Source organism: Neopelma chrysocephalum, unplaced genomic scaffold (genome assembly GCF_003984885.1).
Source record: "Neopelma chrysocephalum unplaced genomic scaffold, ASM398488v2 Primary Assembly neopelma1_97065, whole genome shotgun sequence".
Taxonomy (NCBI): domain Eukaryota; kingdom Metazoa; phylum Chordata; class Aves; order Passeriformes; family Pipridae; genus Neopelma; species Neopelma chrysocephalum.
The window spans coordinates 429,173-452,167 of record NW_020925707.1 but is presented as its reverse complement, the minus strand read 5'-3'; the positions used below and the strand labels follow the sequence as shown (position 1 = coordinate 452,167).

At 39.6% G+C, this 22,995-nt stretch overlaps 2 protein-coding genes across 4 annotated transcripts; one reads left to right on the top strand and one right to left on the bottom strand.

Moving 5' to 3' along the window:
* Positions 1-1,249: 1,249 nt before the first annotated feature.
* On the bottom strand, positions 1,250-5,729 carry MBLAC2 (metallo-beta-lactamase domain containing 2). Its single transcript, XM_027671249.1, has 2 exons — positions 5,262-5,729; positions 1,250-3,621 (listed from the first exon to the last, which is right to left on the bottom strand). The coding sequence occupies exons 1-2, from the start codon at positions 5,704-5,706 to the stop codon at positions 3,233-3,235; spliced, it is 834 nt and encodes a 277-aa protein (XP_027527050.1). The 5' UTR covers positions 5,707-5,729; the 3' UTR covers positions 1,250-3,232.
* POLR3G (RNA polymerase III subunit G) lies at positions 5,692-22,918 on the top strand. Of its 3 annotated transcripts, none has more exons than XM_027671253.1 (9): positions 5,694-5,838; positions 6,235-6,400; positions 9,126-9,254; positions 11,846-11,975; positions 16,522-16,584; positions 17,254-17,304; positions 20,280-20,347; positions 21,188-21,316; positions 21,789-22,918. In XM_027671253.1, the coding sequence occupies exons 3-9, from the start codon at positions 9,135-9,137 to the stop codon at positions 21,873-21,875; spliced, it is 648 nt and encodes a 215-aa protein (XP_027527054.1). In that variant the 5' UTR covers positions 5,694-5,838; positions 6,235-6,400; positions 9,126-9,134; the 3' UTR covers positions 21,876-22,918. The 3 variants fall into 3 exon arrangements, with proteins under 3 accessions (XP_027527055.1, XP_027527054.1, XP_027527053.1); XM_027671252.1 differs by having other exon boundaries at positions 5,729-5,838; positions 6,235-6,424; XM_027671254.1 differs by lacking the exon at positions 16,522-16,584 and having other exon boundaries at positions 5,692-5,838; positions 6,235-6,424.
* Positions 22,919-22,995: the final 77 nt, after the last annotated feature.

The following is a 22,995-nucleotide window of genomic DNA, read 5'->3' as shown; positions in this document are numbered from 1 at the left end:
CATGGTTTTTATATAAGCTTTGCAGCATAAATCTATAATAGATAAACATTTCTAATGCAGTCTCTTGTTCAGAAGCATAAACATTTCTGCTAGCAACTTATAAATACACTCCAACCAGAATGTGTAAGTGCTTCTCTTGAAAAATACCTAGAAATTATCTTAACTGCATAGGATTATAATATTTTTATTAAGATAATCTATGAAAAAATTAATTTTTATGTGCACACTGTTGTTTAACATCAGAAGTCTTGACAGATCACAGAACAAAACTTCCCATCTGATTTTTATGTCAATTCCCCAGTCTACTGAAAACTGTATTAACATATAGTTGGATTTTACAAAGAAATCAACACAGTTCTAAATGTTTAAGATGTTGCAATATTTAAAATTACAATGCATGATTTAAATATTTAATCCAAGTAGTGTTAACGGACCACCGTCAAACTCTCATGACTAAAATTTCCTAAGTCTTAACAAAAATAATCACAGTCCTTTTTACTTAAGACATACCATTTATCTAGTAGCGAATTCCTTATAATATAAAAAATAATTTACTGGCCCTCAAAAACTACTTTCATTTGGATTATAGCAGCAGCTTTCTAACAAGCTCTGTTTTGGGTTATGTGCATGTAAAGCTCACTTCTGAGCTAGAAAATTATCCCCTAGATTTTGGTAAACAAAAAAGTCCAGGCAATTTTGCTTATGAACATATACTTCATGGAGTTAAGCATGGCTTAACAAGGCATTTTGACAGTGATCCAGACATTTAAAGATCTTAGCTAATAGAGATACTGAACAGAGAACTGAACACAAATGACAGATGATGGACATTATCTGTCATTTTGAATTTACATGCCTATGCGTCTTCTCATAGCAGCTCAGGCTTTACAATACAGTAAAATCTGGCTACAGAGATTCTAATATTGGATGAAATAAACAAACTTATAGTGGTATAATACTGAATACCAATTCAAAGTGATCTCACTCTCCTAATGAATCTTTGCATTGTGACACAAGAGTTCTGTCTGTCTGCCACATTGCACAGGGTTATCTCCAGTGCTCCTACAGCCTTTACAAAAGCATAGAGCACAATTATTTCTAGTGTTACACCGCAGATGGATAATTTGCAGGAATTCAGTTACTGCTGGGTAGCCTGTGACACCATGGCTTCTTCTGGATAACTAGCATAAGCTTTAGTGCTATGTATTTCCTCAGCCTGTTCTAGGCTAACTTTTTATATTTCTTACTCTGGTCAGCTGAGGCCAAGATAAAATGCTCTTGGTTTTAAGACATAAATCTACCCACTAAATACTCCTCATGTCATACACTGATGTACATGGATTTCTCAAAAAAAAAAGAGATTGTGATCTGAGTGATAACAGGTCTTTCATGTGCTGCATCTCTGCACATCTCGCCCACTCATAATTTTGCTTCAGCTTAGAGACAGGCACTGCTAACAAGAACTAGGCACATCACAGCCAATCTACAAATCCTGGTGAAGAATATATTCAGACAATAAAGGCAAGAGTGTAGCGATGTGTGAAAGGGAAAAAGCACTACATAGCATATTCGCTTTCATCATTTTAGACAGATATGCTTTTTATTTTGCAATTGTTTTTCTTTTTTCACCAGAATTTGCACCTATTCAGAGGGCTATCAGCTTCCTCTCCGCCATGCCTTAGACAGAGCCCAGACTCTGGGCTCCCTTTCTATTGGCTATGATGGGGTGAAAAAGCTTCTGCTAAAGTGAAAGCCTAACAAGAAAGGCTAAACTGCACTAAAATCTGGGGGAAACATTTGCACTCTTTCTAGGAACATATATATGTCTATGTACAAAAATAGCATCAGACAGTGTCCTTTTAAAAAAGTTAAATATACATACACTGTTCGAATAGTTGCACAAACTAACCATTTCAACAGTTTTTAAATATCACACATTCAATTTTCATAAACAAGTTACAATCGAGTTTAGCAGTTCTCAATGTATTCAACATTGTTTTGGAACAGACTCAAATGCAACACACTTTACACTTCATAAAAACTATGTGCAGATACAAACACACTTCAGACACAAACAGTAAACAGTTCAAATTACATTCACTTCGTGGTAACAAGTTAACCAGCTGCTTCATGCAGTACCCTGGAATATGGCAAGGCCATGTGAAAGCCTCCATCCTTCCCCTAACACAGATCATCAACAACCAAGTTACAGTACAGTCACATAAAAATACTCTTAAGCACAAATAAAACCTTTAAGCCTGTCACAGTCCAGTTCTCTCAAACTTCCAGAACAACATATTCTATAAGTATTTTTATGAGCTCATCAGAAAAAAAAATAAACACATCAAGAAAAGGCTCGATTTACTTTGTATAGGCTAGTCTAACACATTAATTCATGAGTTCACAAATTCTCTAATTCCTAACTCACACACATACAAGCAAAACAGTTCCCCAGCCAATGGTGAGAGCGCTCCTGCTTGCTCCTCTCTCCTGGTGCAGCTGCTCCTTGTGCCACACCAGGAAACATGAAGGCCTCAACAAGTCCATCTGCTGTTGGATCTGCACCAAAAACTTTTAGATAAGCTGATGTATCTCTGACTTCCAGCTTGGAAGTTTGGTCTATAGAATTTCCGTATGTTAGTGTATTCTAAAGAAACTGCAAGACAGGTACTTTGCAAAGACAAAGATGCAGGTGATGAGAGGTGCAGCAGACACCACCCCACAAGTGGCAATGGCTGCGGGATGGCCCATGTACTCTTTCTGCCTACTGAATCCTGCATAGGTGTTGCTCTTGCTTTGTCCTAATGGCGCTGCTTCCAGCGCATGCTAGGTCTTAGCAAGAGCTCTGTTAGCAAAACCTGAGCAGGAGTTGATGAATAATCACAAGCCTAGTACTACATCAACAAGGTTTCAGGTGTGAATGTCAAACCTCCCATTTTGGCATAAATCCATCTGTCAGAATTGTAACAAAAATAAAGTAACATATTTCAATTGCAATACATGTGCAAAAGTGCCCTGAAAAAAACAGAACAAAAAGTAGCTTTGGCTAATGCTAACTAGCTTACATAGTTTTTATAAAAATACAAATAAAGTAGGTAAATAAGGAGAATTTTTGCAGCTCACCTGCATCAATTTACCATCTTTTTGCTAATGCATACTGCTTTTGCTTGTATCGACACTTTCACAAGCCATTTCATTTTACAGAAGGTAACAAATCACACAAAACTGACTGTCACTGAGAAGTGATTCTCGAATTTGTAATGTGAAGTGCTATGCTCGCAATGGATCTCATGGCACAGGTAGAAATCTTGTGACAAACTCCAGCCTGGGAGATGTAGTTGGAAGCTAACCGGTACAGCCTTTCTGCCCCAAATATGTTAAAGTGCCCAGGTAGTACCTTCTCCACAAGTCCTATGTCCACTAACTCCATAAGGCGCTGGCAGCTTGCAACATAGTCACTGATTCTACTGTAGGGGAGCCAGTCAATCATGGATCCATCATACACCACGTCCCCACTGAACAGAATCTTCCTGTCCTTGTCATGTAAGCAAATACTGCCCCTGGAATGACCAGGCATGTGCATGACAGTGAGCTGTCGATCTCCAAGGCTGATCACATCCCCTGCAAACAGATTTGTTACAGGAAAACACATGAATTTATCATGTTCATTAAACACCATGAGGAGAACGAACTACCTACCCACAGGCAAAGATTTATAAATAATAAATATCTGCAACAACAGAAGCAGGGCATTTATTTTCTTGGTGACTGCCAAAGAGGTGTCTGAAAGATATGCTTGACAAAAAGGTATTTTCCAATGATACTAATAGTTAACACAGGCTTAGTCTGTATTAATGGAATCTATTCCCACTCTAATAAATAAAATAATGTTAAAAGCAATGGAATAGAGAAAATAAAACAGGAAACAAACAGAACACATCTGAGTTTCCTTTAAAAAGTTTAAAAAGTAAGTATTTCACAATTTATTATCATTTTATCCTCACTTAAATCACCTAGAATTGCATTCCTGTTACTCCTGAAAGGCAAAAGGAAAGAACATAAACTGCTGGAGGAGAACCAAGACTGGCCTCCACACACTTTTATAACTCATTCAATAAGATATAAAAATAGACATTTCTTAACATTAGGTAATTTTTTGCCAGTTTAAATGTGAATTCATTTTCATTAAACCAACCACTGAACTGATACTTTCAGCAGAAAGTCAGTCTCATGTCTCAGTGAACATTATTTTAGAAACTTTGATATTATGTTGATACTTACATGCTTGCTCTTTCACAAGATTATTTTAATAATCCCTTCCTTTTAAAGAAAAAAAGCCTTAAATTTCTGCTGATTTACTATAGTTAAGTGTCACATCAGCTCTTCACTGAATCCTTCAATAAGTTCAGTTCTGCTTTTCCAAGCATCTATGTGGGATGGTCTAATAAAGCCAAGAGAGTAAGTTCCCAGCCAAAGGTGTCACTTGTCTGTCAGACACCTATCCTTTAACTTCTGCTGCACTGTATTGTACAGTTTAGGTGGTTTGTTGCCAAAAAAACTAGTCCTGTTACCTATGAAAGACTAAATGGATTCTTTGATCGGCAACAAGCCACTTCTCTAAATGTTACATCAGTAACAAGCCACTTTTTACAGACGTTTAACATAATTCACGTAAAATTCCGTAAATGCATGTGAATTCTGTAGAACAAAAACTATATCCACAGTACATATTTCAAGAAACTGTCAATTGCATTACTGTGTCTTGGCAGCTTATAAACAAGGGTCGCCAGATGGCAGAACCGATTGACTCGGTGACACACTGTTCGAAGCCTTAGGGTAAGCCTGGGGTACTCAATTAAGTCACTTAAATCACTGTTCAGAGATTCTTATTCTAATGGAGAAAAAAAACAAACCAAACCAAAACCAACAAAAAAACCCCAAACAAATAAAAAGAAACTACTAGAAAACCCCCCAAAACAAACAACCCGGCACCCTCCAAAAAACAAACAAAAAAAAAAAGGAAAAAACCCCAAACCAACCAAACAAAAACACCCTGATGCCAAATACTTTCAGAACTGCTGGAAACGAGGTTTAACCCACTACGCGTCTCCTTGGTCCCCGCTGACCACGTCTTGTAGGCTGACGGGAGTGAAAAAACACACCGGTTTAACTATTTTATACGAGGAGCCGAGTAAAGCAGGACGCGCAGGGCGACAGAGACGCAGCTCCAGGGTGGATAACCAGAACTCCCGGTTCCTCACCTTCCTGCAGGAGGCGGCTGGGCCGCATGGGCGGGACGCGGAATTGCCGCGCGCTCCAGCCGGGCTGCGGCGGCCGCGCCACCTCCCGGTCCGACAGCCACGTCACGGCCTCATAGTTGTCGCCGCGCAGCAGCGCGGCCGCCTCGGCGCTGTGCACCGCCACCTCCTCGAAGTGCTGCAGCCCACCCGAGTGGTCGAAGTGGACGTGCGTGGCCACGGCCAGCAGCGGCCGCGGCCCAGCGCCCTCGGCCGGCGCCAGCAGCCCGGAGTCGCGCAGGTAGTCGGGCAGGCTGCGCAGCCCCAGCCCGGCGTCGATCACCACGTCCTGCTGCGAGCCCCGCACCAGCCAGATATTGGCCCGGTTGCCGGACTCGTAGAAGCGCTCCTGGATCCAGAAGATGCCGCCCCCCAGGGGCTTGTGCGCAAACCACTCCAGCGAAGACATGACCCAGCCGTCGCTGGTCGGCGGCGCAGCACCCCCAAGTTCCGGCGGCGGCGGGCGGGGCTGGCACGGCCCGGCCCACTGCGGCAACGGCGGGCGGAGCGCGAAGGGTGAGAAGCGGTGGAGTCTTGAGGGGTTGGTAGGCTTGGCTGCGGCGTGAGGGGCGAGCGGGTTGAATCCCCTTCCCTGCCGGGGCAATACCCGGGGGAGGCGGCTGAGACCCGCCCGCGGGTGGGGAGGTAAAGCCGAAACGCCCTGGGCCCTTTAGGGATCCCCGACGGGTTGGGGCGGGGGGTGGCGGGCAGTCAGCGAGGGGAGAGGGAGCGGGAAAGGAAGGGAGAGGAGCCGCGACGGGTATCATCACACGGCAGGGGTTAGTGACCGTCGTGACAAACATCTTCACCCGTTTACCTTCAGGGACGTCAGATTAAAAAAAATAAACACCCACAAAAACTTAGTGTCTAAAGTTCGGTCCTTTATTCTGTATATGCCCTTCCCTTCCACTGATTGCATCTGCTTCTGAAAAGCAAGGGTCTATGATCCACAAAACACGATCTTCGTTCTGAGGATACCGAGAACCTGTGGGAGTGCTCAGCCTCCTCCCGTCCGCTGCCGTCGGTCCAACCGCCTCGCAGCTGCCAGGGATCCCGATTCCAGAGGCCTTTCCCTCCCCAAGGCATCGGCTGCCTTCCCCTGAGTGAGTGCCTGAGAAACTGCATACGTAGGTTTGAAGAAGTTTTAAAAGCTTAAATCTGAAAATCTTCTCATTTATAGAGTAAGTGGCACACAAACTACCAATAAACATGAAAATGCCCTCAGGTGCTCCATTAGACATCCCTCGGGGCAGCCAGAGCTAGTTGTAACTTTGTCATGCTTGGTGACTCAGTTGTTCAACTTTACTTTCCCTTCACGATTTGTCCAGTCATCTGTCACTGCCAGTTTATGCTGTCAGTAGATATAAAACCTTCTAAGCCAGTATGCTTGAAAAAACCACAAGTTTGGGTAAAAATTTGGAGTTGAGATACTGCTAGTTTAAACCTTGTTACTTCTCATCAGACTAATGCTCTTTTTCAAGGGAATTTACTGAGAATTAATTTTAAAGCAGCATTTTAAAAATGAACCTTTGTATTCACTACATTTAATGTAAAGCATGCCTCTCTTTGGTAGCTCAACATCTCGCTTAACTTTTATTTTGTTGTGTTGTTCTGTTGTTGGACTCAAAGTGGGGATAGTACTGAAATTTATTACTAACAGGATAAGAACCAAAGAGTGAGAAACAAAACAGTCTTAAAAACACCTTCCCCCACCCCTCCTTCCGTGTTCTCCCTCCTCCCCCCCCAGCGGTGCAGGGGGACAGGGAATGGAGGTTATGGTCAGTTGTTTCTGCCGCTGCTCAGAGAGAGTAGTCCTTCTCTTGCTCCTGTGGGCTCCCTCCCATGGGAGACAGTCCTTGATGGACCTCTCCAGCGTTGAGTCCATCCCTCAGGCAGCAGTTCTTCCCAAACTGCTGTCCTGTGGGTCACTTCTCCATGGGGTGCAGTCCATCACTAATGAGCTGTAGCGACGTGGGTCCCCCACAGGGGCCACAAGTCCTACCTGGGAAAAACCTGCTCCAGCATGGGCTTCCCTCTCCACAGGCTGCAGGTATCTGGCAGGACCCTGTTCCATCTTGGGCCTCCCATGGAATCACAGCCTCCTTCATGCATCCACCTGCTCCAGCATGGGCTCCTCCATGGGCTGCAGGGGCACAGCTGCTCCACTGTGGTCTGCACCACGAACTGTAGGGGCCTCAGCTCCAGTGCCTGGAGCACCTCCTTGCCCCTCCTTTTGCACTGACCTTGGTGTCTACTTGGTTGTTCCCATGTTCTCACTCCGCTCTTCCCTGGCTGGAATTCTTTCTGCACCTCAACCTTCTGTTCTTAAATACATTATCAGAGAGGTGTTACTGTTACTCCTAATTGGTTTGGCCTTGGCCAGCAGCAGGAAGTTCATCCTGGAGCCAGCTGGCATTGGCTCCACGAGACAGGGGAAGCTTCTAGCAGCTTCTAACAGAAATCACCCCTGTAGGCCCCCCCTGCTACCAAAACCCAGCCACAGAAACCCACTACACACACCTAGATAATATAATTGCTCACATTTGGGGCTTGACTGTATCTTTTGTCTTTTTCCATTCTGCAAGGCTCACATCTTGCTTTTCATCCTATTTTCAAAGGAGTTTTTTTTTTTATTTTCCCTTTTTTTTTTTTTACATTCCAGTTAATAGCATGCTTAGCCCTAGCTTTTGCTTTGTTTTCTTTCCTAAAAATGATTTATTTAGGTCTCTCTGCTTAGTTGTAGACAGTATTCTGTGCTGCAGAGAGCCGTGGAAATACATAATGTGATTTTGTTTTATCCAAACAGCTTATTTCTCTTGAAAATCACAAGTAGGAAAAAACTGGCATCAACCTGTTTCTCACTGGCGTGTAGTAGAAAGGCCATTGCTTCTGTTTGGGGAGAACTAGTTGTGATGATGCAGGTACAGCAGTAGGTATGGAACAGACCTTTCATACTAAGCAAGGTGCAGTACAGTGACCTTGCAGTCAGTGATAAATAGCTTGTGGTATTTCTAGGCTGGGGCCTTGCACTAATCTCTGTGTGGCCTTGGCACACTGCTCCATCCGAGCTTCTCTTGGATCACACTTCTTGACATCTTACCCCAATCTCATATTTTGCTTTATTTGCCAACCCATGGGTCATGCAATTCATGAGATGAAGGTTGGTGTAACCAGTGTAACCAGTAAAGGTGGAGAGATGTGACTGTAAATGTTTTCCAGGCTCTTTTTCTTTTATACCCTTTGTTAAATATTTTAGTTAGACACAAGCTCCTTTTATCAGCAGTTAGCTTGTAGTCCTGCTGGAGTCTTTTGATACCTTTTGATTGCCTTAAGCCTCTTTGCCTGTGTCACTTCATCAGGACCCCAAACTAGTTACTAAGATAAAGGACAAAAAACAATCTAAGGATGAAGAAGTCATGAATGATAAACACAAACTAGTTTTTGGAAAAAGGTTCAGAAATCGCAGAATGTATTAACATAAAGTTCAGGGTCCTTAAACCTTTATTCCCCCTTTTGTTTCTGGTTCTAATTAAACTCAATACAGTGAAACTAAGGTTTAGAAGAAGAAAGTTTAAAACTCGTAGGCTGGGAGGTAATTTCAGGCACACAGAGGTGGCTGGCAGAAATAAGGGAATGGAGCTCATTTTAGGCATGTACCAAATTTATGGTCTGCTGAAGAACCTATGAAAATGGCTTCCTGTTTAAAAATGATCTTTCGTCTTAAAATGATTGTGATCTTTGTTAGACATTAATTTTCTAGGTAATATATACATGAATTTCAAACACATAATGAAAATATGTATGTTTAAAAATCTGTAATATTTTCAGTACCTCCAAATGGCTGGGTCAGGTAGAGGAAGAGGACGTGCTTCGTTTACCTTCAACATTGAGGCTATTGGATTTGGTAATGGTGCAGCTCTGCCTGATGTCATCTGTAAGCCTCTACCACCATTTCCAGTAAGTACAGCCAGTACTGTGAAGCACATTCTGTGTTCAGGTAAAGTGTGTTCACACTTGTGTTTAAGTAACATAATGAAATATATGAACAACCTCAAGCTGTTAGGTCAGTTTTGAAGTATTTAATAGAAGTCACTATTTTTCTTATTGCTAATTCCTGTCCCTTTGCTAACTGTTGTTATTATTTATATATGTTATTATGTTATATATTTAACTAGAATTGCTTGCAAGCTGTTAGCGTGTTGAAGCCCTCATCATGATTTGGTTTTCTGGACATTACAGTAATGGTAACACTGGATACCTAAATTCGTCTGAAATTAATTTAAACTAGTCTTTGAGGCTGTGAATGGATTTGCTGATTTTAGACAACTGCTATTTATGCAAAGATGAAAGATTGTGTAGAATTGTTGTGTACCTCAGGAGCCAGCGTTTGAAAATAACTGAAAGATACTTTGTATAATTAAGGAAGCTTAATTGAGTCTTGGCATTTGGGATGTATTTGAAAATTAAAGGGGAAGAAGGAGCATTTTCTGACTGTGTTTTGCTGTGCAGGGAAGCTTGGACAATTTTGAGGCAGAAGAGTAGTCTTACAATGTTGCAGTTTTATGTAAGAGAATTTATCATTTATGTCAGGATTTGATCAAAGTGCATGAAATTTTTTGCAATCTCATGTGTTATGATACAGAACTTGCAAGTTTTACATACAATTGGTGCTACGCTGAGATTTCTCCGAATAGTTTTCTCACCCAAGGCTTTGACTTACGGAACCAGATGCTGTTTATCCTCTCAGTCCAGCATTACAATTAAGCTGTGATTTCATATTACTAAATCATCTGTAACTGTTTCTAATGTGAGTGTTGCAGTCTGCTTGATAGCACAGTTCTGTGCCATCTGAATTCTGTATAATCTGCAGGTTCTGAGTTACAGTTAGCCTTGTAGGAGAATTATTAGCCCCAGTATATCTAATGTATACCATGGATAAGTTAAAAATGCTTTCTTCCTTCTATGAAGAAAGTTTCAGAACCAAGTTAAACTTCTCAGGGCAAATCTAGTGCCATTTAAGAAAATCAGAGTTAACCCAGTTGTATAACTCATCATGGCTAGGCTTCACAAACGAAGATTTGGGAAGGGCTCTACCCACGTTTGTTAGAAGCGCGCTGGTGGCTAAAAAGGCCAATACGAGATAGGCACATCCGGTTGCAAAAGGCACAGCAGAAAGACTCCTTAGGTGGTATATTCTGCAAGACACGATTCTTTCTGCGTTGTCTTTTCTCCTCAAGAGTGATCCTGCGTGTGTTCTCAAAAGCATCAGCAGCGTTATAGATAGTGTGTCTCCAGGCCTCCTGATTGGAGGCCAGAGTAGACCAGTTATGTTGATCAATATGGCCAAGGCTGAGATGTTTTAGGGAATCCTTGTATCTTTTCTTTGGGGCTCCTCTCATGCGGCAGCCAGTGGCAAGTTCACCATAAAGCAAGATGTTAGGGAGGCGGTGGTCCTTCATCCTGGAGATGTGTCCTGCCCAATGCAGCTGTGTTCTCAGCAACATGGCCTCAATACTTGTGACTGCTGCTTATTCTAGAAAAGGTCAATAAAAAATTCAAGTGTTAGGTTTAATGATTGGTCAACGACCAAAAGTGAGTTACAGTTGTTGACTGACACTGAAATAATTTGAAGCAGTGAACTGTTGCTAATAAATATAGCTGGAAGCAGTAAAGTCCTTTCATGGCCCAGGTCTGGGACTTGTGATAGGACTTTTTGCTCTGCAACCTAACACTCAGGTATTTATTGTGCACCATCTGTCATGTGAGAGAAACAACATCCATTGTGGAATTCCATCTTTAGGATTCTTGATATTTTTAAACTGGTTTTGTGTATTTATCTTTCCCAATGTCAAGATTCATAGTTAAAACAAAAACCAAAAACCAAACCAAACATCACAAAAAAACCCAAAAAACACACACCAAAAACCCCGCAAAAAACAAACGAACCAAACAAAAAAGCCAACCAACCAACAACCAAGAAACCCCTTACCCCAGAAAATACAAACCCAAAAAAATCCAAGCCTTGACAATTCATTTAAATTCAGCTGACGGAAACTGAATTGTGTGAGGGCCTGTGTGCTACCTGGTTTTGTGACAGCACTACATATTCCCATGACAATAGTCATGGAAAAGGTGTCCATGTTATTCAGAAATCATACTTAATGTAGTTAAAACGCTGTTTTAGAAGTGGTTAAGGCCAGCACTGTGACTGAAGAGAGAAGAAATGGTTTCTGACTAAGGTTAGTGAGAAAAACTGCTTTTGGCTAGTCAGGATGACTATGAATGACTATTTCACAGTTTTAACATTTTTTTTTCTTGATTTCTTGATACATTTTTGCAGAAAGATATAGTCAAGTTATATAAGGTATAAATTTAGATGTAAACATAGTTACTATGCATGTCAGAATGCAATATAGTATACTTGTGAAGTAGTGTAATGCATAGTTGCATTCTTTTTTTGTTAGCTGTGTTTATTGTAGCTTTTATTAGTGTACCTGTGTATTTGGTGGATATCAAGACCTTATATATAATAAACATAATTTGTACAGAGTACAGACAATAAGCCAGTGCCTCTGAAAACAGGAGAAGATGAAGATTACATGTTGGCCTTAAAACAAGATCTTAGAGGAACTATGAAAAGAATGCCGTACTTTTTGACAGTAGAAGAAGAACATCAAGGTTTGTGAGCTTTTTATTTATATCTTTAGTTACTATTCTGGGAAGGCTAATATAGGGAAATGCATGTGTTAAAGATGAGTCTCATACTAATAATGAGGAAGAAAAAATAGCAACTTAAGATAATAGGGAATTTTTCTGCTTTTACACTTGTTGAAATCATGCTGGAAAGCAACTACTGTTGAAAAAGAAAGGTATGAAACATCTACTCCATTTGTTATACAGTAAGAAACATTTAGACCGACTACATGCAGTCTTTTCAATTATATGCTAGCCTATACAAGTGCAATAGGCATTTCTACATGTTAAAATGCCATAAAATTTTGCATTAGAGCAAAGAATTCCATAGTAAATACTAGTCTTGAATTTCAGCTTTCATTGTGTAAAGATATAGTCAAAATAATCAATATTATATTTAATGGATGAACATTCTAAAAGGTACTCAGCTTTTTTCCCCCCCTAAGTCCATTCAGGAAATATTAATAAGTGTTACTGACAAGTCACTGGAAATGTGAAGACTGAGGTGAAGATAAGTGATTTACTGAGGTTTGCACCAGAAGCAGAGCTGGATTAGAAGCCAGATCTTGATCTTATTCTGCTTGATCTCAGAATTTCTTTTGCTTGCATGTAATTAAATATTAACTGCTATGTTTTTGTTTGATAACAATAAGTGCTATTCTATACTTGACATCCAGTCATACATCATTGTATTGTTAAATTCAAACTTCCTAGTCAGAAGACTGAGCTAGTAGGAAAGAAGAAAGTGGAGCAGGAATGCTTAAATATCTGTTTACCATACTGTGAGGGTATTGTAAATCCAGAAGTCACAGGAGGTTATTACTGTGAGAAGTCCTTCTTTTCATTCATGATTTTTTGCCTGGTTTTATCAGCCCCCTGAGTGCTTATTCTGAATGTTATAAATCACAAGTGCTGTTATAGCTTTATAAAAGTGCTTAAGAAATTCAAAGTGGTTAGACACTAAATCATCTTTTCCTTGCTATCTTGTGCTGATTTTGAATAATGAGAGCTGACTTAAACTCTAAAATATAAGGTTTAATTTCCACCCCAAAACCATCAGAATGTTTTCTGACTGAGTAGTCATGATGTTGATAACATAGAGGTGCATAGTGTAATCCCCTCTGAATTTTGTTAATTTCTGTTCATGGTGTAGTGGTGAATTCTAGATGGTTTTGAGACTGTGCAGTTTTTTTAATTAGGCTTTGACTGTTACACTGAATAACACACCTTATTTGTTGTCCACTTGTTCTTGAACTAAAGCCCAGTATAAAATGGAGCAGTGTCCTACAGTGTGAGCAGTGAATACACTGCCAGACTGACGTTGTGTTTCACAAAAGGCAGAGTTCCCCTGACATGCAGCTGGAGCCCAACAACCACTGGGACGCAGCTCTAGTGCAGCACAAGCACAGACCAGGGTGGAAACCTGACAGTGCAGCCAGATAAAACTGGTTATGAGGCAAGAACAGATCTGATCCTTATTTCTAGATCCCTGTGTGATGAGATAAGAACTCTAAATTACTCTATTATCACACCTTCTCTTTCATCTTCTGAGTAAACAAATTTCAATCAGTTTGGATTCTCATCTCACTAGGGGCTTGCTGTGCTCTTGATCTTCTTCAGGCTTGGAGTTTGCTATTTCCGTTAGAGGCACAAAACAGGAAACTGCTATGCCTGAGAACCAGTCAGGGTTATTTCTGATGAGCCTGCTGCTTTATGAGAAAATGTTATCTCTCTTTTCCAACTTTGCCTTTTGTGATCATTCTTACTGATCACCTCAAAATCATCTTTGTTTCTGCAACCTTCTTTCTGAATGGAGAGATCTCTCTCTCTTGCTTTGTTCCTTAGTAGAACTGCCAGCTTTGAATACTGGTTTTTAATATCAAAATTGGAAATTGCAGAGAAAGCGGGTAGACCTCTTGATAGACTGAAATAATGCTCTGAATGTTCTCATCATCTCATCATCTTAACCTTATCAAGGGTAAGTTGGTAAGTTGAGGTAACTTTTTATTAAATCTTTAGTCGTACAAAAATGCTGCATCTGAGGGGTGCGGTATAATTACATCAGCAGTGGTCTGCAGTTTAAAAAGCTTGTTTTCATATCAGTCATAGTGTGCAGTTGTCTGTGGGACTGCACTCTGGCAGGAGTGGCCTAGTTTTAAGAAAATTGCATTTATCCCCCAGAATAGACTGGTTTTAACTGATCTTTTCTCTTATCTGGTTTACAGCTGTTTGCTCCACTTTATTTCATCAAACATCTGGTAGAACTAAGAGGAGGCAAGAGGGCTTTGCTACAAGAGTGACTGGATTGTTTAAAACCCTCAGCACAACATCTCTGAGCCAAATGGTCCTTGAAAGTGCAAGAAGGGAAACATTTTAATTAGTTGGGATGTAGCTATCTATCTCATTATTCAGGTAGTAAACAAAAGCTGCATATAATGCTACCTGTCAAATTTGATGTGTTAGTGTGCCATATAGAATAGATTTCCATCATTCATTTCACTGCTTATGTTGAGTGAATAGCAGGCATATTCTATAGAAAGTTCTTTATTTTCCTCATTAAATTAGCTATTAATCATTAATATTTTTCCTGTAGGTATATCTGCTATGACTGGGTGACTGCCACTTTGGCAGTGGCTTTGAATGAATTCATTAGTTGTGAGAGGTGTGAGTCAGTCAATGATTTCTTGTACCGATGGCAGTATTTCTTCACTAAAGAGCCTTGAGCTGAAATCAAAACTACTGGCTTCTTTTCCTCTCTTTGCTGACAGTTTCCTACAGCATCTGTGAATGCCCCTTGAAACACTGTTATTTTAAATGCAGGCTCTTTCTTGAACAGTTGTAAGAAGGTTTTCTGCTTGCCCTCATCATAACTAAGTTTAAAATTGAGCTTAATTTATGATATCTTCTTTCTCCCTGCTGAGCACACATCTGAAGGACAGGATGCCATCCCGAGGAACCTAGACAGGCTCAAGAACTGGGCCCATGGGAATCTCATGAGGTTTAATAGACCAAGTGCAAGGTGCTGCACCTGGGTTGGGGCAACCCCCCAGTATCAACACAGGCTGGGGGATGAATGGATCAAGAGCAGCCCTGCCAGGAAGGATTTGGGGGTGCTGGTGGGTGAGAGGCTGGAGATTAGCCATCAATGTGCACTCACAGCCCAGAAAGCCAAGTGTGTCCTGGGCTGCATCCAAAGCAGTGTGGGCAGCAGGTCAAGGGAGGTGATTCTACCCCTGTGCTCTGCTCTGGTGAAACCCCACCTGCAGTGCTGCATCCAACTCTGGGGTCCCAGCACAGGAAGGATATGGACCTGTTGGAGCAAGTCTAGGGGAAGAACACCAAGATGATCAGAGGGATGGAGCAGTTCTCCTATGAGGAAAGGCTGAGAGAATTGGGATGGTTCGGCCTGGAAAAGAGAAGGCTTCAGGGTGACCTTACTGTGGCCTTCCAGTACCTGAAGGGAACTTACAGGAAAGATAGGGCAAGAGAGCACGTAGTGACAGGACAAGGGGAAATGGGTTCAAACTGAAGCAGAGTAGGTTTTGTAGATATAAGGAAAAGATTTTTTACTGTGAGGGTGGTGAGGCACTGAAAGAGGTGCCTAGGAAAGTTGGTGGATGCCCCATCCCTGGAAGTGTTCGAGGCCAGGTTGGATGGGGCTCTGGTATAGTTGAAGGTGCCCCTGCCCATGGCACTAGGTGATCTTCGGGGTCCTCTTCCAACCCAAACCATTCTATGATTCTATGTTAGAAGTGTTTGACTCTAAAGGTTGTCTCAGTTACTATTTTTTGTGCAATACCCACAGAAATTATCCCTGTTTGAATAACGGGTTATTAGTGCAATTGGATTCACTAATTTTGCATGAAGAAAAGGTAAGAAAAAAGGGGACTGATTTAAAAATACTAAGGTTTTGATACTGCTTTTGTCATTACAGATTTTACATGAAAGGTTTTTTCAATATAAATAGATGTGCTTACATTGCATGACCACTTACGATGCATTTCTCAGTTTAGTTCTTGTGCTGGATTGTACTGTATTGTACTGTAACGGATTAAAGTGTGTTGCTGCTGTTTAGGATGGGGTGCAAAGCTTTTCATTTGCAGAAGTACTGAAAGTCTTGAAAGGTGATGATCAGACTGAGACACAGCCTTTTGAGAACTGGGAATTCTGGATGGTTTACATAGGGATGTTAAATGTCAGTGACTGGTTTTGTAGCAAAGGTTTGATTGTGAAAATCTTGAAGAGTATAACAGTTAGTGTTACTTTGATGTTTCAACCTAGTTTCCCTGATTAAATCTGCATTTTATAATTTCATGCATTTCAAGGATAAAAGCATAAATTATAATAATTTTGGAGTGCTTTTTTTCTTTTTTTCTTTTTTTTTTTTTTACTTTCTTGACAACAAGAAAGTGTTCAATGTGGGAATAAAAAAATACACTGTATATTTAGTTACAGGAAAATATCAAGGACTATGTCTGGATTGCCTGTTAAATCAGTTGAAGTCAGTAACTCTTTGTATCCTTCTCTATAGCAATTGAGAGGTACAGTCAAAAGTACCAGGACAGTGAAAAGGAGCAGAAAACATGGACTCCAGGTAGCATCTGAGGCTAATTTTCTGTTGACCTGTAAAATGTTCTGCTCTTTTAAGTGTTTGATTCATTATTTTTCAAGCAATAAAAAAGTATGAAAATCCTTACCAAGTCATGTTTTTCTTGTTGAGAGTTATTGTCCTTTGCATGTTTTCAGATCAAGGCAAGTATTGTTTTGTCAGAAAAAAAAAAGGGGGAAAAATCTGATCTTATTTATTTACTCAGTTGTAACAACTGATTTGCAGCAAAAATGCAAGCTTCAGCTCTGACTTCAGCTTTTTTTTTCCTGACTCACCACACAGATACCAGTTTTGAACTGGGAGCAAACATTGATGTTATTAAAAATAACCCAACCTGATGTCTGTCATGGGTAGTCATACCTGTATAGCTCACTACTGCAAACTTAATTACATAATTTAAATTGAAGGGCCCATGGGCCACTGGAATGGCTGAACCAGTTGTCATTATGTGGGGGAAATGACAGTCCTGAGTCCAGTTCCTCAATTTAAATTACAGCTAGAATTTCCTAAAACTGTTGTATGCTAAAACGTTTTGGCATCCATGTAAATAGGATCAAGAACAACAGGGGCCTGTTCCTTTCCTTGGTGAGTTACAGGGAGAGGATTACTGCAGTAAATCATCATTTTTCTATATTAGAACTGTTTTCTGTACAGATTGGAGAAGACTCCCAAGAGAGATGAAACCAAAGAAGACAAGCAAAAAAGGTACATTATATATTTTTAAGAAGCAAATAATACACACTAGTTGAGAGATAGAAGACATACTGGAGCTGCTTAGAGGAAAAAATATTGTAGAAATGTTAATTAGTCCAAATAATCAGGTCTTTTGGCATAATTTACTAGTCTGCCTGCCTTTTGTGGTTTTTGCAGGATGTTTTAACTTATTTGTGCGGATTTATCTTCCTTTCCTGACTCCTGTATGGATGTACCATATTTCACTATACATACGAGATATGTAACAGTGAAAAATTAAAAAAAACAAACAAACAAGGCTTTTTATTTTGAAAACTTGTACCTTAATCAACACTCACCCTTCTATTCAATAAATAACTGGCTGTTCAGATTTCCTTTATATTTTGGGTTTCTCAATTATTTATTATTTGGTTGAGTTTTGCAATTTTTTAAGCCTTTTATATGTGGTTTAATGTGGGTTATTTTCTATTTCCCTGGTTTTACTTTTTTTTGTTTGTTTTCAGCTTTCTTCTGCAGAATTGTGAACCAGATCCTTCAACAGCAGTTGTAGCTGGTATTGGCTGTTCTTACAGGAAAAAAGATTTTGTTACACAGCATCATTTGTTTCAAAGTGTTTTCTAGTGTGCATGATTTAAGTTCTCTATAGAAAGCTGTTGTTCTGATGATGTGAAATAACACTTGTCCTCCTGTATCTAGCCGTCTATTTATATATACTTGTATATTTTCTTATTCTTTTTGTCCAAGTCCCTCATGTGTCATTTTTCAGTTCAGGGATAAAATAGAAAAAGAAATGGAAATGTGCAGTAGTGACAAAGACTGGCTCAGCTGGAAGCTTTGTTCCTTTTAAGAATGCTCTTGAGAAGCATGATACTAAAGGTGGACTGTAAGATTCAGCTGAAAATCAAATACTTATTTGCAAAATCTCTAAAGGTGGGACCAGAATATACCTACTTTTTTCCCCCCCAACATGAGGAAACCACTGGCTTTTGTAAGCCCATGCACAATATGGGCTTACATATCCAATTAAATAATAAATAACTATTAATCCTTGTTTAAAAAATATTATGATTAAGAGAAAATCACTGCTCACTGCAGGATCTTTCCTCTTTCTTTAGTGCCAGTTTCTCTATTGGCTCTTAAAAGTACATTTTCCTACATGGCTATAATGGCAAAGAGATAGGTGATCATCAGAATTTGACTGGACTAAAAAAAGCTTCCCTTGAAAGCAAAAACTATGTGGTTTAGTTTTTTGGGGGAATTCTGATGATACAGAGAGCATACAAAAGTTATATGACTTGGGACATTTGTATGTAGCTGGTCAGTGACACATCAGCCCTCCTGGTACATATCTTGCTTGTATTTTGAGGACAGCTAACTTAGGTGACACTTTAACCCTTGTGGAACAAACGTGAGTCAAGAGAATTTGCACAGAAATTCAACCAGTCTTTCTACCATTCCCCATTGTAGCATGCAGGAGTGGTCTGAGGATCCCTACACAGTTAAATGTACAGGGACAGCTTTATTTTTACACGTGTCTCCCTTCCTCTTTCTGGTTTCCCTGAATATTTTAACCAAAGATCTGACCACCTGCCTTCTTAGTGACAAAACTTTGGATAGAATTCCATATCTCTCCCACACTGACCCTGGGCTATGGAACACAGTATTCTAGATAGCAGCGCTGCCTGCCAAAACCAAAACAAAATAACAAACCAAAGGAAAAAAGAAAAAAAAGGGAAAAAAAAAAGATGCTGACTGGGTTCAGCTGACATTGTAGGCCAGCCATATGCATATGTATATAGCAATCAGGTAGGTACATGCCTTTTAGCCCAAGTACTTAGAGAATGGGTATTTGGAAATCAGATTAGACTGTATTCCCTTGCCCCTCTAAGGTATATGATGTAGAGAGCTGTTTCGCTTGAAGTTCTTCTAAAGATTGGTCAGGATCTCTAATTTCATGATACAGGCTAAAGATGCTTAGCATTTAAGGACAAATCTTACATGTCTGTTCTATCTGCATTTAATCTAAAAGCCTGCAGGAGTTCGTGCAGAGATGACAATTCTGAATTGCACTTTACATTTGTTTTCCTTAAAAGCCTACTTCATTCTGGATCTGTTTGCTTTGATGTTGTTCATATTTTACAGAGCAGCTTGACTCCCCTCAGCTCTTTGCAGTGCTTTAGTCACATAATTGTTTCCTAGGCAAAACACTGAAATAAACTCAGTGTTACATATGGCAAATGCTTTTGACAAAATACAGTTGTTTGCTCAGCAGTTCTCAGGGTTCTACTTCCTTGAGTATTAGACTGGTATTTGGGCAACTTTAATACAGGGTGCTGCAATTCAGGTAGCTCTTAGCTGGGTATGTGGAATGCTATTTTTGACCTTTGCTCCATCATATAATTAATCAGGGAGTAACCTGGTAAAGATTATGTTCAGGAATCAGGGGGCTAGGTGCAAATACATTCCGTGGACTCATTAGATGAGAGCCAGCTATGGCCCAAGAGCCATGTAGCTACAGTAACCATGCCTTCTGTGCTACAGCTAATGAACTGTTGTATTCCTTTTTTTAAATCTACTTATCTGAAGCACCCAGCTGTCATTACTGTGTTGTATAAATTAGTAACAATGAATTTCTGTCTTTTCAAGATGATGAAAAATAACGAGAGAGATTTTGTTCTAGTTTTGTAACATATTGTGAGCAGGTAGTTGACAAGTCTTTTGTGAAGCTGGACATCATACTTTAGCCAAACCTTTGGTCAACTACTTGTTCAAACTGAATTTCAGATTGGCCTTCTAGGCATGTCTTACATAAACCAGGCACTTACACCTCTATGAATGATGTAGCTCAAAGTCTAAGGTAATTTTAATACAGCCACTATGGGATTTCCCTGGCATACTCAAGATGTAAGCTCATAAAACCAAGTAAAACAAGAGAATTTGTGCTTTCTGTATTAAAAAAATAATAGTGATGTATTTTATTTCACCAGGTGCAAAACCAAAAAAGGCAAAAAACTTTGAGCTTAAAAGTAATCTGGATGTGATAAAAAAAATTGAGGTAAGATGTGCATACTCTTTCTAAATTGTACAATAGAGATTGCTGAAGGAAAATGAAACCTAGTATGTTTTTTGGTACAAATGAAATAACCAGAACAGCCTTTATTCTGGCCTTGTCATGTTACTCTGGCAGACAGCTATTCTGCACTGCGGTGGCACAAGAGTTAGCGTAAGGATAGAGCCTGGATAGCTCCTATTTGTACCTGAACACAACAACCAGTTGCTCTTCACTGGGTAGCAATACAGACTAATGAGAACAGCAGAGCTATTGTTGGAGCTTACTGAAGGAGAAACTGGTGCCAGAGCTTTTAAATCTATTGCTGTTTCACCATTCTACTGATGTGAGAACTTAAACAATTTAGTAAGTTGGGAGGGAAGAAACATACAGAAAGAGAAACTTAGGAAGTGACCTCTGTTTTGCAGGCAATTACTCACCATGTGGGAATGGGAAGCTTAAAGGTGGAACACCTTTGTATTTTTTCTTGTGGTGATCCATCAGTTATTTGGTGCAGTTATATTATTACATTGAGTATATGATATTGCTTTATCAATTTATGACATGGCCTTCTCCTGTCAACTGTGCTATCAGTGGATGGTAAAGGGAAATGATCATCTCAGTCTGTAACACAAGCCATGCTTTTTTAGCCTTTAAGTGCGATGGCTGACACTTGACCAAGTCTGTATGAAGTTCCTGTGCTTCACATCATATTGGTTTAAATGTCAGCATTTTCACAGCATTGTTATGCTGTCTTGCTGTTAACTGCAACTTAATATTTTGGTAGTATGAATTGTTGTTGCTGTAATATGGGATTACCTTGTAAAGGAGATTGCCTTGTGACAGGAGTTGGAAAAGAAGGATGATGAAGAAGAAAAATCTGAAGATGAGAAAGACAAAACAAAAGACAAAGAAGGTGAAGATGAAGAAGAAGCAGAAGAACCAGAGGAATATGATGAAGAGGAACATGAAGAGGTATAATGTCAGTTTTCCTCTTTATACAAACTCACATCCCATTCATTGAGTAGTGTGTTGGCTGGAAGCCAGAGAAATGTCCCTAGCTTGTCTGATGCCAAGGGAGAGTTGTTGTGGGGGGCATTATTGCATTAATGATCTTTGTTGCACTATATTTTGTTGTAGTTCATTTAAATGGGTGTTTTAGACTTATTATTCACAAAGAGCTCTGAAAAAAAGATCTTGCACACAGGACTGTGTCCTGCCACAATCAATACATACAATTACTCTTTTTCATCACTAAAACAGTGATGCCTCTTCTTTCATAGGTATCAGAACTTCATTGCAGTATTTTCCTTTTTCTTTGCCAAGAAAATAAAATTTACTACTGTTTTAAAAGGTGGGCACGGAATTGCAGTTTAAAGGATGTTTCTTTTATAAATTGTCTTCTCCACAGATAAAATGATAGATTTTTTTTCTTCAATTGGTTTAGGAAAATGACTACATTTCTTCCTATTTTGATGATGGAGATGACTTTGGTGCTGGCAGTGATGACAATATGGATGAAGCAACATACTAACTGTGGTTGCTAGGTGCTACACTGCTCAAGCCTTACACTACTTGAAGTAGAATTCTGGAGGTAGGCTGAATATCAACAGACCTAATGCTTTAGCTCCATTGGTTTTAAGCAGACTCTCCAAAACTACATTGGAGTTTAATTGTATTATGCTGTAAAAGAGGATATGAGATCCTTTGTTTTGTTCTTTTGCCAAGCGTTTTGCAGATATGCGCCTTTTTAAGGTCTTCTGGAATGCCTCCTGATGGAGTAAGCTATATGCCATTGTGTTGCCTCTGCACAGAAAAAGAATGTATGCATTTTACTTGAAATTGTGCCTAAGCATTTGCACTAGTCAGTTCTGTGCCTCAGCAGTGAAATCTTGAAACCAGTCATGAAATTATTGATGACTGCAGCAAAAGAGATTTGGCCTTTATGGACATAAACTGCTTGCATCTGGCAGCTGACTTCTCTGAGGAAGCTTATGTAACTTCTGAGTTCAAGTGACTGGAAATAATTGATGACTAAGCACTTTAATATAAACTGACTTGAAAAAAACTTAGAAGTATAGACAAACAATATGACAGTAATTTGAAAAGCCACTACTGTAGTTAGAAGAATACATTGCCTTTAGTATTTTGGTAAAATGTATTACATTATCTTTATAAATCAGCTTAAGTTATAATTAAGGACAATTTGATTTAAAAAGAATATATGGCAGAAGTTAGGAAATTACAGAATCCTGGTTTCACCAGTTAGTGAAAATTTCAGTCCTTTGCCTCAGTTTCTCCGCCTGTTACAGACTTTCTTACCTCACAGAGCTGTTAAGTGAGAAGGAAGATGATATGTATCTATGTAATTGTTAATGCATTTGTTTACTTCCTACAGAACAAACATGACAGAAACAGACAACAAATCAATAGAAAATAAAACCCAAAAATATAAGAAAATAATGTGGTGCAGTATTTTAATGCATGAGGTTTTTAATTAGAAAAGCAAGGGAAGAATGCTAAGAATAGCAAAACCAGAATGTTTGGAAACATCAATTTTATTAAAGAACAAAAGCTGAAGTTTTGAAAACTTATTACTGAGTTTGAATAATACAGTAACAGTGCATTCTTTGTTTCATCTTTTGATGGTACAA